Source organism: Oncorhynchus kisutch, linkage group LG11, assembly GCF_002021735.2.
Source record: "Oncorhynchus kisutch isolate 150728-3 linkage group LG11, Okis_V2, whole genome shotgun sequence".
NCBI classification, from domain to species: Eukaryota; Metazoa; Chordata; class Actinopteri; order Salmoniformes; family Salmonidae; genus Oncorhynchus; species Oncorhynchus kisutch.
The window spans coordinates 66,407,935-66,423,595 of record NC_034184.2 but is presented as its reverse complement, the minus strand read 5'-3'; the positions used below and the strand labels follow the sequence as shown (position 1 = coordinate 66,423,595).

Genomic DNA, 15,661 nt, shown 5'->3' with positions numbered 1-15,661 from the left:
GATAGTAGCCTAAGGTCCAGAGGCTTGAGTACAGCTATGGATTTTATGCTTCCTTCTGAAACAGGAAATATGTGCTCTCATTAAACATTGCAATGGTCTAAACTCATTCTCTCAGTATCATGCCAATTCCAGAATTATTCATATTACAATTCTTGGAATACAAAGACCTGCTATACCTTCATCCAAGACAGACGTTCTGTACATCTGTGACCTTCACACTTCAACTTTCAGACTCATGTTTTATTGAGACAGGTTAGAAGTAGAGACACGGGGATTAAACCCTGGTCTCCAGTAGGGAGGCATATGTGGTTGCAGCGGGTGTGTTACCACAAGACCACAGGCTTTGGACCACACTTCCTCTTTAACAGAGAAGAAAAGAGAGACTTATCTTATCTCGTTGAGAGAGGCTGTGGCACACAATGTCAATCAATGGTTTTAGGCTTTTCAACAACCTAGGAAGACACAACTGTTACCTTGAAGGGAAATCCCATTTGCGTTTGCTTATAGCTACCCTTAATCCCACACCAAATAGAATTACCGGCGAACAGGATTGTAAAGATTCACTCCATAAATTGATTTGATAGCAAACAGTGGACCTGTGGATTAAGCAGATAGCGATAGATCCAGACTTGAGGAGATGAATCCCCTCTTCAACATCAGAGTAGCGGGACAGACCACCATCTTAGCCCAGTCAAACAAGGCAAAGCAGAGAGCACAGAGCACCATCAACCACTACACATGATAGTGTCATTGGGACTATAGCTCACAGAGCTAGAGAACGGACATTGTGATGCCACTTTGTTATAGTCAATGTGCCCACCCATGAAGTGTGTTTCAATTGTTATGTTTTTGTCCTAAACTGGACGCTGTAGTCTATATGTGCATGTCTTTTCGACTTCAAATCATATTCCACATTCATAAATTGTCTCAGCTCTACTGTTTTCTATGGCATCTTTTATAGTTCCCCTTTATGACTCCTTAGCGTGTTTTTGTTGAACCTCATTCCCTGCGAGAGAAAACCACTGCTTGTCATTTCAAACAGATGCCATGAAAAGAATTGGATAATATGAGCTACAAAGCCGTGGTGTGCGTCGATAGCTCCTTCAGCCAACATCTAAGAGTGATGAACCAAATGGATCAAAGCCTTGGCAATGCGGGGATGATGGGTGACAACAAAGGAGCAGTAATAACTGTTTTAAAGCCATGTGGATATCCAAGAACGGGCTCTCTCTATGCATTGTGGTTTCACTGCGAGGAAGATGAGCATTTATCAAAGGAAACTCCCCTAAAATGTACCAGCCATCTGAATAGAGGGAGCATAAGAAGATGCAGACACAAAGTAACTGATCCTTATCCACAAGGAGAAGCTGTCATAGGTAGCTGTCCAATGTAGCAATACATTACAAATGCCAGTCGTGTAGGGTCTCAGAAAGTACACTGTTCAGGCTTACTGTATATAATGAGTCAATTTGCAAGAACGTGTCAGTGAAGCTCTATGCTGACTCTGAGGGTCCTACAATCATAAATGACCATACATGCACTTAACTGTGGTCGTATGGCCTTATACATACTCCAGATTACATTTCCAAGTCACTTAAATTAGCCCTGGGTTCCTGGGAAATGTACATGTTGACTTAATGTTAAATACACTTGGTAAAGAAGGCTGAGATGATTACAGACCAGTATTATTTTCCCACTGCATTTTATGTAAATCTGTTGTCAAAGGTTATTACAGTAAGTCTTAATGTAATAATTTAAAAAGTGGATAAATTTAAAAAGTGGATAAAAACACCAAATCAGTTCCAAGTCAAATACAGGTAGACAGAATCACAGATAATACATTTCATGTAGGCTATGGGAACTATGCTATTCTTGATAATGATAAGCCAATCATGCTAGAATTCACGGCGTTGTCTGTGCCTAATGGGCTTCGGTGAAACTGCGCAACTATGCAGGGATGTGATTGCAATGTGAAGGGGCATGGCGTCATATTGTAAAGAAAGTCCTCAACATTTAAACAGGTATTTGAAGCAAGTGAAATCCATACGTACTTCTTCGTCATCATCCTCCTCCTCGCTGTTGCTCGGTTCTTCTGGCGCTCTAATGAACCACCACTGAATCTCCAAGTAAACTGATGCGGTTCCACTCTGGAAGGCGCACGCCATTTCAATGTTTTGACCTTCTTTAACTGTTAGATTGGAGGGGATATCCGTAAACTTTCCTGAAAGAGAGTGAAACAGTCAGTCAATTACTGTGCGTCCCTGGTCGTAGGGCTATTGAAATGGAGGCCTTTCCCTCCGCAACTATAGCCTATTTCTAACAAACTTATGATATGAAAACGTAAAAAATGGTGATAGTGTATGGCATGCGTGTGTCTTATTCTTTCAACAAATGGCAGTATAATTAAATTGTAGGTGATCGTAATAGTGAACGAAATCCTCAGAAATGGCGTGGCTCCACTATGCGTCTAAAATGTCACTGCGATAGGTATCACATCATTATAATAAAGGGATGCCTCCTAACATATAAATAGCATTCTCAAACATTGACATATGAAAAAATTAGTGACTAAACATGAACAGATATTTGCCAGATTCACTCTCCAATAACTATAATCCAAATTCATGCGCACAGTGTAATGAAAATAAGACCAGTAACGTTATATAATATAGCCTATAGTGCATATATGTTGAATATATATTTAAGTGTTGACAAATGTTACACTGGTTTAATCCATGAAAACACTCTGAACATCACAATAACTCTCACTGTAGCCTACAGTTTTCCCCTGGAAGACTCACTGCGCTTAAAAAGTATTTGCAAGGGATACAGACTATCTTTACCGAGACAGTGGCAGACGTGCAAATGTATCATATTTCGTTTGATGAGATTCAAAGGTAGACAGAAACCACTGAGGGACAGATCAAGAATCTCACTGGTATGTCAACAGATGAACTGTCAATGGTGCTCTCTGCTTTCCAACCCTGTTTCTGCATATCCGTTACTTTAAATGCATGTCGCGCTCTGTGACTCTACAAAGTTATACAAAGACATTAACTACAATAAATACTAAATCATACCTAGATGCCATTTTATAAGCAATCAACAGTTGCGTTTTGTTCATTTAGGCAACGTTAGGTGAATGCTAGGTAAGCTACCTTTTCTGCATTTATTTTATAGCCAAGCATAATGGATTTTGCATTCGTTACTTGTTTCAATCGTAATAACCATTCTTTCATGTCTGCACTCTGCAGCTTTAATGCTGAAGTTATACGCACTCAAATGTGACCTATAGGTTGTTTTTACCTAGAACAAGCCCGGATAGGTAAGCATTTATATACTTGTTTTATGACGATATGTTTCAATTTACCTTCAAAGGTGAATCCAAATTGGATACATAAACTGGACAGGAAAACAAATCCAATAGAGTCACGAGAGGTCCACATCATTCCAAAGGGATAATGTCACATCAGCCGAGGAAAAAACGATCTTCCAAAACTGCTCAGCAAATTAAACTGTTGCCATGCGGATATGCTTGGATACAAAATGCCGAATATGTAACATGCTGGAACTATAGCAAGGCTTCTGAAGTTCTTTATGTGCGCTGCCACGGGCTTTGCGGATAGAGACTGACGACTGCGCGCTCTGCACAAGGTGTTGTGAAGTATGTAAAAGAATAGCCTCTGTTCCCAGCTCTCGGTACGTGGCTGTTGATGCAACGTCAGTGTCCAGCTCCCCTATTGCGTGCTGATTGCGTGCCTGGTGCTCTAGCGACAAGTAGAGCTAGACTCAACGGATATGTTCGTAAGTCTACACACCTCTTTACACCTCTGTAAACCACGTTGTTCACATTCCTTTCAAATGTAAATAAACGTAAAGATATTAAACATTATAGATTGAAAATTATTATCAAGTACAGCAGCAGGAGAGGCGACTTTTAAACCCAGTAATAATTTTAGCATTTAAGCCCAGATTTGTGTGAGGAGAACAAAATAGCTCCACACTTTTCTCAGCAACCAAAAAATGCCAAATCATTGAAGAGACTGAGAGAGCTGTCACTCAAAGCAACATCATAACAGTATCTGATTCTGAAGTGGTATGCGGCATGAAGCATTTACGTATGGGGTGTGGGTGTGTCCATCTCACGTTTAATAGCTACTGTTTGCAGTCAGAGGAGACTCAAGCAGGCACAGATCAGACCCACTGGTACAGAGGCTATAAAACAATATTTTTGCCATTGAGGGGAGACAGCTCAGACAGGGCTTGGACCAGCAACTCTGCAAGTATCGGTCAAGCATACAAGACCCGGACCTCTTGCCAGAGGCTGTAGTTCTCTTACATCCCAGGATGTGTTTCTGGCCAGCGCGAAACCTCAGCGCAGACAAGTGTACACTTGCAATGCAGATTTGAGAGATAATCCCATTGCTGTCACCAGTGTAGTGAAAGAGGGGGAAAAGTTGGAGTGGAGCTTTCCTTGTCACCACCAGGTCACTGGTTGAAGTCCTGCTCAGCCCATTCTGGCTTTATTGCAATAATAAACTGCAGTATTTTATATGAAATCAGACTTAGGGCTCTATTCGAACCATATCGTGGAAGTTCTGCCTTACAGTGTGATTGAATTTAAAAGGCAACGTTCCCGCATTAGCAGAGACTGCATTCATGTTAGACACCGCATATGTCGGCTCAATTTCAAATGACCTTTACATTTCTATCACACAATCTATTATCCTTCAGCGATACAGATTTAATAGAAACCTAGATCCAGCTATATACTCTATGGTTGCTGTTGTTGATGATCAGCACTCTCTCTAGCAATAGTCAGTGGGGGGCAGGCAACGCTACACAAAGGGGCTCATCCAGCTCTGGCTCCTTGCCAGTATCCATTTTCTCAACCTGAGCATTCTTCACGAGCTCCTTTGAGAGTGCATCCAGAAATAATTAAACACTTTTCTAAGGTGATGATGTTAGCAATAATTAATTACATTCACATCCAACCACGTTCATTAGTGTGCATTCCACAATAATACCTTCTCTCTCTGTCGCTCTCTCTATCTAGCTCTCTCTTCCCAGAAGTCATCATGTTAATGACAGCTGGTCATGCAGAACATGCTGATAGCATGTAGAGGTCTACAAGGCCTTGAGCGCCATACACTGGTAATGCTGGTGGGAGTCAATGACAAAGGGTTGGCTAGGTCACCATCATTATCAAGGGAAACAGACAGTCTGCCCTGAGCACTGTGTCTGCACACAAAGGACACCTCTATCCACCATGAAATATTAATAGGCTCCTTAGACATGGTTTGTCATACTGAAATAGCATGTTCCTACCCAGCAAACCGGGAACATTTCCAGAACATTAGCTAAGATTCCCATGAAGTTCTAGTTAGGTTTTTAATCTAACATTAGGGTGATAACAACCCCAAAACATTAAAAAAATGTTTTTGATAAGAAAACACTAAAAACATTCACAATAATTTGGTGCACAGCATCTGCAACAACCACCACAGAACATTCCCCAAAAGTTCACAGCTAATGTAATAACACAATGTACCAGTAATGTTTTCCCAGCAAACCAAAATTGGTTCTGTGAAAGTTCCCATAACATTCCTTAGGTTGTGGCAAATGTTCTCATAATACAAAATTTTTAAAGAGAATACCTAGTCAGTTGCACAACTTAATGCATTCTACCAAAATAGGTTGGAGTCATTAAAACTTGTTTAACAACCACAAATTTCTTGTTAACAAACTATAGTTTTGGCAAGTTGGTTAGGACATCTACTGTGCATGACACAAGTAATTTTTTCAACAATTGTTTACAGACAGATTATTTCACTTATAATTCACTGCATCACAATTCCAGTGGGTCAGAAGTTTACATACACTAAGTTAACTGTGCCTTTAAACAGCTTGGAAAATTCCAGAAAATGATGTCATGGCTTTAGAAGCTTCTGATAGGCTAATTGACATAATTTGAGTCAATTGGAGGTGTACCTGTGGATGTATTTCAAGGCCTACCTTCAACCTCAGTGCCTCTTTGCTTGACATCATGGGAAAATCAAAAGAAATCTGCCAAGACCTCAGAAAAAAACATTGTAGATCTCCACAAGTCTGGTTCATCCTTGGGAGCAATTTCGAAACGCCTGAAGGTGCCACGTTCATCTGTACAAACAATAGTATGCAACAACAATAGTATGCAAGTATAAACACCATGGGAACACGCAGTCAACATACCACTCAGGAAAGAGACACGTTCTGTCTCCTAGAGATGAACGTACTTTGGTGCGAAAAGTGCAAATCAATCCCAGAATGACAGCAAAGGACCTTGTGAAGATGCTGGAGGAAGCAAGTACAAAAGTATTTATATCCACATTAAAACGAGTTCTATATCGACATAACCTGAAAGTCCGCTCAGCAAGGAAGAAGCCACTGCTCCAAAACCGCCATAAAAAAGCCAGACTACGGTTTGCAACTGCACATGGCGACAAAGATCGCACTTTTTGGAGAAATGTCCTCTGGTCTGATGAAAAAAAAATAGAACTGTTTGGCCATAATGACTATCGTTATGTTTGGAGGAAAAAGGGGGATGCTTGCAAGCCAAAGAACATCATCCCAACCATGAAGCACAGGGGTTGCAGCATCATGTTGAGTGGGTGCTTTGCTGCAGGAGGGACTGGTGCACTTCACAAAATAGATGGTTTCATGAGGGAGAAAAATTATGTGGATATATTGAAGCAACATCTCAAGACATCAGTCAGGAAGTTAAAGCTTGGTTGCAAATGGGTCTTCCAAATGGACAAAGTTGTGGCAAAATGTCTTAAGGACAACAAAGTCAAGGTATTGGAGTGGCCATCACAAGCCCTGACCTCAATCCTATAGACAATTTGTGGGCAAAACTGAAAAGTGTGTGCGAGCAAGAAGGCCTACAAACCTGACTCAATTCCACCAGCTCTGTCAGGAGGAATGGGCCAAAGTTCACCAAACTTATTGTGGGAAGCTTGTGGAAGGCTACCCGAAACGTTTGACCCAAGTTACACTATTTAAAGACAATGCTACCAAATGCTAATTGAGGGAATGTAAACTTCTGACCCACTGGGAATGTGATGAACGAAATAAAAGCTGAAATAAATCATTCCCTCCACTATTATTCTGACAATTCACGTTATTAAAATAAAGTGGTGATCCTAACTGATCTAAAACAGGGCATTTTTACTAGGATCAAATGTCAGGAATTGTGAAAAACTGAGTTTAAATGTATTTGGCTATGGTGTATGTAAACTTCCGACTTCAACTGTACCTGTCGCCAGTCGTACATGAGATTTCAAGTACATTCCCAGAATGCATTTTGTCTGTAATGTAAAGGTTCCCATAATGTTTCATTAGGTTGTGGGAACAGTCTGGTTGGAACATTACAAAAGATACCATATGTACTCAAAACAAAACAAAACTGTCCAGTTGTGTGAAGGATTCTACAATGTTTCTTTTAGGATGCAAAAAACATTCACCTGATGTTAGAGGAATGGTCCCAGGGCCTCCCGAGTGGCTCGGCGGTCTAAGGCACTGCAGGCACATTGCAGTGCTAGAGGCATCACTACAGATCCAAAGAGGAGGCGCACAATTGGCCCAGCGATGTCCTTGTCCTATTGCGATCTAGTGACTCCTTGTGGTGGGCCGGGCGCATGCATACTGACTTTGGTCGCAGCTGTACAGTGTTTTCTCCAACATATTGGTGTGGCTGTCTTCTGCGTTAAGTGAGCAGTGTGTAAAGAAGCAGTGTGGCTTGGTGGGGTCGTGTTTTGGAAGACGCATGGCTATCGACCTTTGCCTCTCCTGAGTCCGTACAGGAGTTGCAGTGATGGGGCAAGGCTGTAGCTACCATTTGGGGAGAGAAAAAAAAGAATGTTCCCAGAACACTTTTTGTCTGTTCTTTAAAGGATCCCAGAATGTTTCAGCCCAAAAACTCTGACGTCCAAAAGTGAACACTGGGACAATATTTCTAAACATCCGGATGTGGAGAATGATGTCAGATGGTCTATGGAACATGAATGTCTATTTTGTGATGTCATTAAAAATGGTATAAAAATGTTACAACGAAACTATTGTAACTTCAAGAGCTTTCACATTGTGTATGTCAGCTTTACATCCTTTATGTTGTGTAGGAAATACCAAGGACGAAGATACGTTTTGTTAATAAGATAGATTGTGGTTTTAGTTTTCTAACAAGATCATAGTTTTGATGATACTTTTTCCATTAAGTAGCCACGCCCCAAATGAGGTCAGAGAGCTTGTCAGCGTTTTGGAACTGCCCTTTTCGACCAGAGTGCTTAAAAGGATATGGGTAAGAATGAACATATCATACCAGAAGACGTGAGACTGTGGTCCACACGTTGAAATTGTTAGAAACTCAGAAACTCTCAACCTCAACACTAGATGAGAAGATAACCTCACCTACTAGACCAGGAAATGTGGAGCATTAGCTACATGTGGGAAATGGTTGAAACAACACAGGGTGAAGAAGATAAACTCACCAGACTATAATCAAACATGAACATGCTGCAGCTGTCTGTGTAAAAGTTCTTCAAACTCTCACTATCCAAGTTCTGAACAAATCTCATTGGAGACCGGACAACTAAGAAGAAGGACATTGTGACCTCTGGTGGACAATCAGACCATGTAAAAGTGGGCCGTGGAAATGCCAACAAAACCCTCTTTCAAGAAGGTTTGGTTTCAACAGAGATAGATGACGAATGAAGGCCTTCAACACATAAATACAGTCATTAATTCTTATTTCAAAACCTGGTGGTGGTTCGTATGCACGGTATATGATTAATGTGAAGACAGTCCTAGAATGTATTCACAATAAATGTAGCTTTTTCTCTCTCTCTCTATTTCCCCACAGCCTTCTCCATCTCTGTGTAATAAGCCATCATATCTTGTCAGTCCACTAGGGACTTTCGTCTCATGTAAGTGTGTATGTGTATTCTGTGTTATTATTTAGTTAGTTAGTAAATAAATAAATAAATACATTTGTGTAGTACTGAATAATCAGCAACGCTGGGGTTCTTGCGGATCCAGAAGGTTACGACTGTTCAGAATGAGACTGATATGAGGTCATGATTAACAAGTGACTGTTATCGATATATAACATATATATTCTAGAGTTTAATTCGGGAGATGATAACTCGTTAAAAAACTTCTACCGAGGTGCCCCAAATTCCTAATGAGTTAATTGTTACATGGTTAATTTAATCGGGTAACAATTAAACATAGTTAGTGGATTAAATAAATAAAAGTAATCAGATTAATGTAAGTCACGACAGAGGGCATGTAATTTCTTTAATGGTTTTCCCTGGCCTACTCCACTCCTTCTTCCGAGCTCCTACTCCCGATAGCTAAATGTGCCTTGCCAAGTTGATAATCACCCTGATAATTGCCTCGAAACTCAACCTAAACTATACTGAAACTAATTTCAAACATATAACAGATGAAATAAATGAAGTATAGTATGGTAGGGAGGAAAGGGGAAGAATGGGTGAATTGATGAGCGAGGGGAAACGAAAGATGCATAATTATGTGATCCCCAATTGTGAATGAAGAATAGCACGGGCCATTCTATTCTATTTATCTATTCTAATTATGATCTCAAAACGGTGTACCCTATATCAGTCCACCGAATCCAAGCAGCATTATTAGTCTACTCTAGGACTACTTGGAGTAGGCTACACAGTGAGAGTGTGCGTAATTTACAATGGCAAGACTCAGACAAATGGATCATGCTACAAGATTGGAATAAAAATGACTCAGATGGCAGGGAAGAAATGGATCATGACATCGCTGATGATTATTATTCTGATTCATGCTGAACAGCTTTCCATGTCTGGGAAAGGATCCATATCGGGCAGCAATTGAACGAGTGTCTGATGAGTGTCTGATAATGTTTTCAGATCAGATGGAATGGCTGTATTAGGTGGAACGAGGAGCTCGCAGATGGCCTGTTGCTGTGTTCTACAACATGCTTGACTTGGCTTCTATCAATGCACATGTGTTGTTGCACGAACAACATCATAAGCCGGAGAGACTTCACCATGAGTCTGGCACAGGCTACATGAGAGACATACTGTATGAGGGCCAAGGTTGCTGCAAAGATTCCACACAAGCGATTGTGCGAGCCAAATTGAGCATAGATCCCAGGGAGGAGAAACTGCAAGGTGAGCAGATGCATTCGGAACAGAATCCATGCCATCCGTTTCAGGTGCAAGAAACTTGTTTGTATGAAGTGTTGTAAACAAGTGAAAGGGACAGTGGTGACTGTTAGGACAAGGGATAACAGCTAAATGAGATCCAACTGTTGCGTATAGATGCACAACTTACTGTAAGCACAAGCGAGGTCACAAATAATGCGTCCAATAACTGACAGTAATATACTATTTTTGACTACTGTCATATCGACACTTATGTTCATTATAATGCCATTATTGCTTTTGTGCTGATTTTCACTATTAACAAGCACTTATGCTTATGCTGATGTTTAGGATTCTGATATTTACATCATTTCTCTGCTGCCTGTGACTGGAACGAATTGCAAAAATCGCTGAAGTTGGAGACTCCCTCACCAACTTCAAACATCTGCTATCTGAGCAGCTAACTGATCGCTGCAGCTGTACATAGTCTATCGGTAAATAGCCCACCCATTTTTACCTACCTCATCCCCATACTGTTTTTATTTATTTACTTTTCTGCTCTTTTGCACACCAATATCTCTACCTGTACATGACCATCTGGTCATTTATCACTCCAGTGTTAATCTGCAAAATTGTAATTATTCGCCTACCTCCTCATGCCTTTTGCACACAATGTATATAGACTCTCTTTTTTTTCTACTGTGTTATTGACTTGTTAATTGTTTACTCCATGTGTTGACTTCTGTGTTGTCTGTTCACACTGCTATGCTTTATCTTGGCCAGGTCGCAGTTGCAAATGAGAACTTGTTCTCAACTAGCCTACCTGGTTAAATAAAGGTGAAATAAATAAAAAAAATTGTGTCTTGCGGTTTGGGTATTTTGCTTTGTAATAGCTTTTTTTGTATTTTATGAAATACAGTATATCTGAAAGTACTGCTAGTGTAAAATAAGCATATTTAGGAAAAGTCAGGGCAGATGGGTTCAAGGTTCTTATTTAAATAAAGTTATTGAAATTACAAAATGGTCAGGTTGACCGTCTTGGCTGTTCTAGTGTTAAAGCTTCCCAGAGCATTTAATTCAGTTATGGAAGTTGTCTGGGGTGTTGTAAGAATATTATTGTGATATTCACATAGGTTGCACAAAACATGCCTACAATATTGCAAAATGTTCCAGTTTCCAAATAAGTCAGTTATGACGTTCATAGCACAGTTGTTTAAGGTTTAACATCATTTTCCATTGATGTTCATGCAATATAAATGATACCTTGTCTTGGAGGTCCTCAGAACATTAAGAACATTTAACTTCTACCTAATATTACCACAACATAGCTCCTTAAATCGTAAGAAAGCTTTTTGGAATACATCCCCATTATGTAATGGCAATTTGCATTTAAGGACTGTATTGTAGGCCCACTACAAGGTGATATAGACCGCTGCGCCACTGCGTCACCACGTGCTGGTGGCATCACTTCAGACATCTTAGTTCGAATCCAGGCTGTATCACAACCGGCTGTGATTGGGAGTCCCATAGGGCTGCGCACAATTGGCCCAGCGTTGTCCGGGTTTGGCTGGTGTAGGCCGTCATTGTAAATAAGAGTTTGATCTTAACTGACTTGCCTTGTTAAAAAATATATATTTCAATTTCTTTAATAGGAAGTTTGAACATGCAGCATTTGAGCATACAAAAACAAATAATATTTTTACACTTCATATGTTGACAACCTGCATATGTGGGGTTTGAACCAGCAATGTTTGGTTCCCAAGCCAGGTATTTTAACCTCAAATTTTAAAGAACGCACCCAATATAATTCCCTCTTTGAGATGCTTCATATGGTCCCGTCTGTCTTATTTTTCATGATCTGAAAAGCAAAAGTGATCCTAAATCAGCGCTCATAGTCTTGGATACCTTGTAAATATGGACACAGAAGTAAGCATCATATAAAGAGGATGGGTGAGGTGACGGTGAATAACTCAGTTACCAGTATTTCCCTGGGTTGGTTATGTCTAAGAAGGCTAAAAAGGAAGCATGGAATTCCTGATTGACCATATTACCATGGCTATATACACAACTGGCCTCCCTGGTGGCGCAGATGATAAAAGACCTGGCTTAAAAAACCTAATGAAGGATTCTGTAAACCTTTAAAGAACAGATGAAATGTGTTCTAGGAACGTTCATGCAACATCAGGTGAATGTTCTCTGCACCCTAAAAGAAACGTAGAATCATCCACACAACTGGACGTCTTTTGTCTTTTGGGAACATATCTTTTGTGATTGTCCCCACAATGTTCTCACCAGACTGTTCCCACAACCTAATGAAACATTCTGGTAACCTTTAAAGAATAGATTACATGTGTTCTAGGAATGTCCTTGCAACATCGAGCAATATGTTTTTTATACAAACATTCTATAACCATCACCACGACGGGACAGTTTTCGATTATGGGAACATGCACTGCGACCTAACAAATGTTCTGGGAACATACGAAGAACCAATTTGGGTTGCTAGGTAGTCTCAATTGAATACTTTTTAATTTTTTCCTAAGAGACGACATTAAGGAAAGATATAATCTGTTTTTCCCTATATATCATTACCTAGGAGGTTGTGTCAAGAGCAACGCCAAGAAGAAATCATTTTATTTGGAAAGAAATCCTCATTAGGGGGCCCTGTAAAATTAGTATGAGTAAATAGAGGAAGAGTTCACTGGCATCCTGTATACGGCATGGCCGTATAGGATGCATTTCCAAATGCTAAGAGACAACTGAATGGCTAATGCTACCTCTGGCAAATACATTAGGGTATGTCAATAGAATACAACTAAAGACGGTGTTCCACTCTGTAGTTCAACATTTCAGACGTGATTAGAGAGACCCTGATGATCTTTCTTTCTCTGCATTGTTTAATGTGCTTTTTCTGTGCTAACAGTTAGTGTTAGTACAGGAGAGTAGGCCTAACTACACTACCATCATCCCAATGGTAACAGAACCTGTAAAACACAATGCATGCACATCATTCACAACACAAGAGAGTGCAAGAGGATCATTGGTTGTTTTGTATTATCCCTGAAGAGGTCCAGTTGTAAATTATATGAAAGAGCAGCCCCTGATATCATTAAAACATGATGTGATGAGTAAATGGGCGCCATAAAGTTAAGGGATGCCTTTATGCGTTGTTTTACTCACTTGTGGCTTGAGTGATGCAGTAATTAATGTCAAAATGGAAATGATTGCATAAATGGCTAATTAATGGTAATTACCTGATTTACAATAGGGATTAGCCCACCATGTTGTGGCTAGAGGAGAAAAATAGATTTGCACACAGATAAATGCAGTGATGAAAACCCTAGGCGCGGGCCGTGTGATTAAAACTGAATTAAATAGACTTTTTGGAAAATAGAATGCCTGATAAGACATAATTAAATCAAATGTCTCCTCTTAAATCAACATAATTAGCTTAAATTAAGCTAACTTAGTATTGCTTGCTTTGTGACTGAGGGGGCGGCTATGTAGAGGCCATGACATTGTGACTCTTTATATGAACAAGAATTGCCATTTCACCTGTGTCATTAACCCAGCTTACCGCAAGGACAGAGCTGCTATTTTGAGGCCGAGTGACTTGTATTTTGAGGTCCAGTGTTTTGCAAACAGTGTTCTCTGTAGTGATGGGGAAACTGATTAGAGGGATCACAATGGGTAATATTGTCACACTATCCACCAGCTTACCAAACTGAATAGACCTCCATGATGCTGTATCGCCATACATACAGTGTCACGTTGTATAAGGATAGGAGACAGGCGCACGAATACAAAATAGTTTTAAAAAATTTGCCTACCCAAAATAGAGTACGTCATTGAACATGACAGGGACAAAGCCCAAAACAAACACATAATACAGTATATAACAACGGGATGCAACCCAAACAAAGAGCGAGGCATAAACCTCTAATAATTACACGGGACGGGACCTGTACTACATACACAGTAACATGAAAGCAAATAGACTAGAGCACAGGTACAAGACCACCTGACATGGAACAATAACCGACAAGGACAAAGGGGAACAGAGGGCACATATATACACATACACATAGTAATCAGGGGGAATAGGAACCAGGTGTGCTTAATGAGACAAGACAGTCCGGGGTTGGTGGTAATGAATCCAGGTCACTGACTCCTAGAAGGCCGGTGACATAGACTTCCGGAGCTGGTGAACCGAATGAGCAGCAGTACTGGGGGGATCCAGACTTCCAGAGCTGGTGAACCCAATGAGCAGCAGTACTGGGGGGATCCAGACTTCCAGAGCTGGTGAACCCAATGAGCAGCAGTACTGGGGGGATCCAGACTTCCAGAGCTGGTGAACCCAATGAGCAGCAGTACTGGGGGGATCCAGACTTCTGGAGCTGGTGAACCGAATGAGCAGCAGTACTGGGGGGATCCAGACTTCCAGAGCTGGTGAACCCAATGAGCAGCAGTACTGGGGGGATCCAGACTTCTGGAGCTGGTGAACCGAATGAGCAGCAGTACTGGGGGGATCCAGACTTCTGGAGCTGGTGAACCCAATGAGCAGCAGTACTGGTGGGATCCAGACTTCCAGAGCTGGTGAACCGAATGAGCAGCAGTACTGGTGGGATCCAGACTTCCGGAGCTGGTGAACCGAATGAGCAGCAGTACCGGGCGGATCCAGACTTCCAGAGCTGGTGAACCGAATGAGCAGCAGTACCGGGGGGATCCAGACTTCCGGAGCTGGTGAACCGAATGAGCAGCAGTACTGGGGGGATCCAGACTTCCGGAGCTGGTGAACCGAATGAGCAGCAGTACTGGGGGGATCCAGACTTCCGGAGCTGGTTAACCGAATGAGCAGCAGTACTGGGGGGATCCAGACTTCCGGAGCTGGTGACCCGAATGAGCAGCAGTACTGGGGGGATCCAGACTTCCGGAGCTGGTGAACCGAATGAGCAGCAGTACTGGGGGGATCCAGACTTCCAGAGCTGGTGAACCCAATGAGCAGCAGTACTGGGGGGATCCAGACTTCCAGAGCTGGTGAACCGAATGAGCAGCAGTACCGGGGGGATCCGTGACATACAGACCATAATGATGCTGTTGTACAGTAAGATCTTCTCTTTCAAAGTGACATGCATAGTAACTGAAGTGACTGTGCTCATATGGACACTGAATAAAAAATGTATTTGCACCTTAAGAGTCAGCGATCAGGTAGTCAGCAATCAGCGAGTATAACTGTTTATGACTTTGGTGATGTCATCATTATGACAGTGAAGGCTGTGATTGATAATATGAATTACAGGTTATTACAAATGATGTCTGTGAAAGCTCTACTTGTATTCCTCATATGTTTACAGATATCTAATTCCTGGCTCCAGATTCGCTCCCCGGCTCCTATCTGATTATTATGCTGTGGCTGATAATTACCCCTGGTGAGACACTCGTAAAGCCCAACCATTTGTCACAGCTTCAAACATGGCAGATTA

The 15,661-nt window shown here is 41.2% G+C and overlaps 1 protein-coding gene across 1 annotated transcript in view; it reads right to left on the bottom strand.

Annotated features, from left to right (window-relative positions):
• The window catches only part of LOC109899374 (V-set and transmembrane domain-containing protein 2A), a 29,070-nt gene extending 24,980 nt beyond the window's left edge, over positions 1-4,090 (bottom strand). Inside the window, exons 1-2 of the mRNA XM_020494556.2 lie at positions 3,371-4,090; positions 2,052-2,221 (exon numbers count right to left, since the gene is read on the bottom strand). Of these exons, the coding sequence (XP_020350145.1) occupies positions 2,052-2,221; positions 3,371-3,449 (249 nt within the window). The 5' untranslated portion in view covers positions 3,450-4,090. The remainder of the gene's footprint in view (positions 1-2,051; positions 2,222-3,370) is intronic.
• Between the last annotated feature and the right edge of the window lie 11,571 nt (positions 4,091-15,661).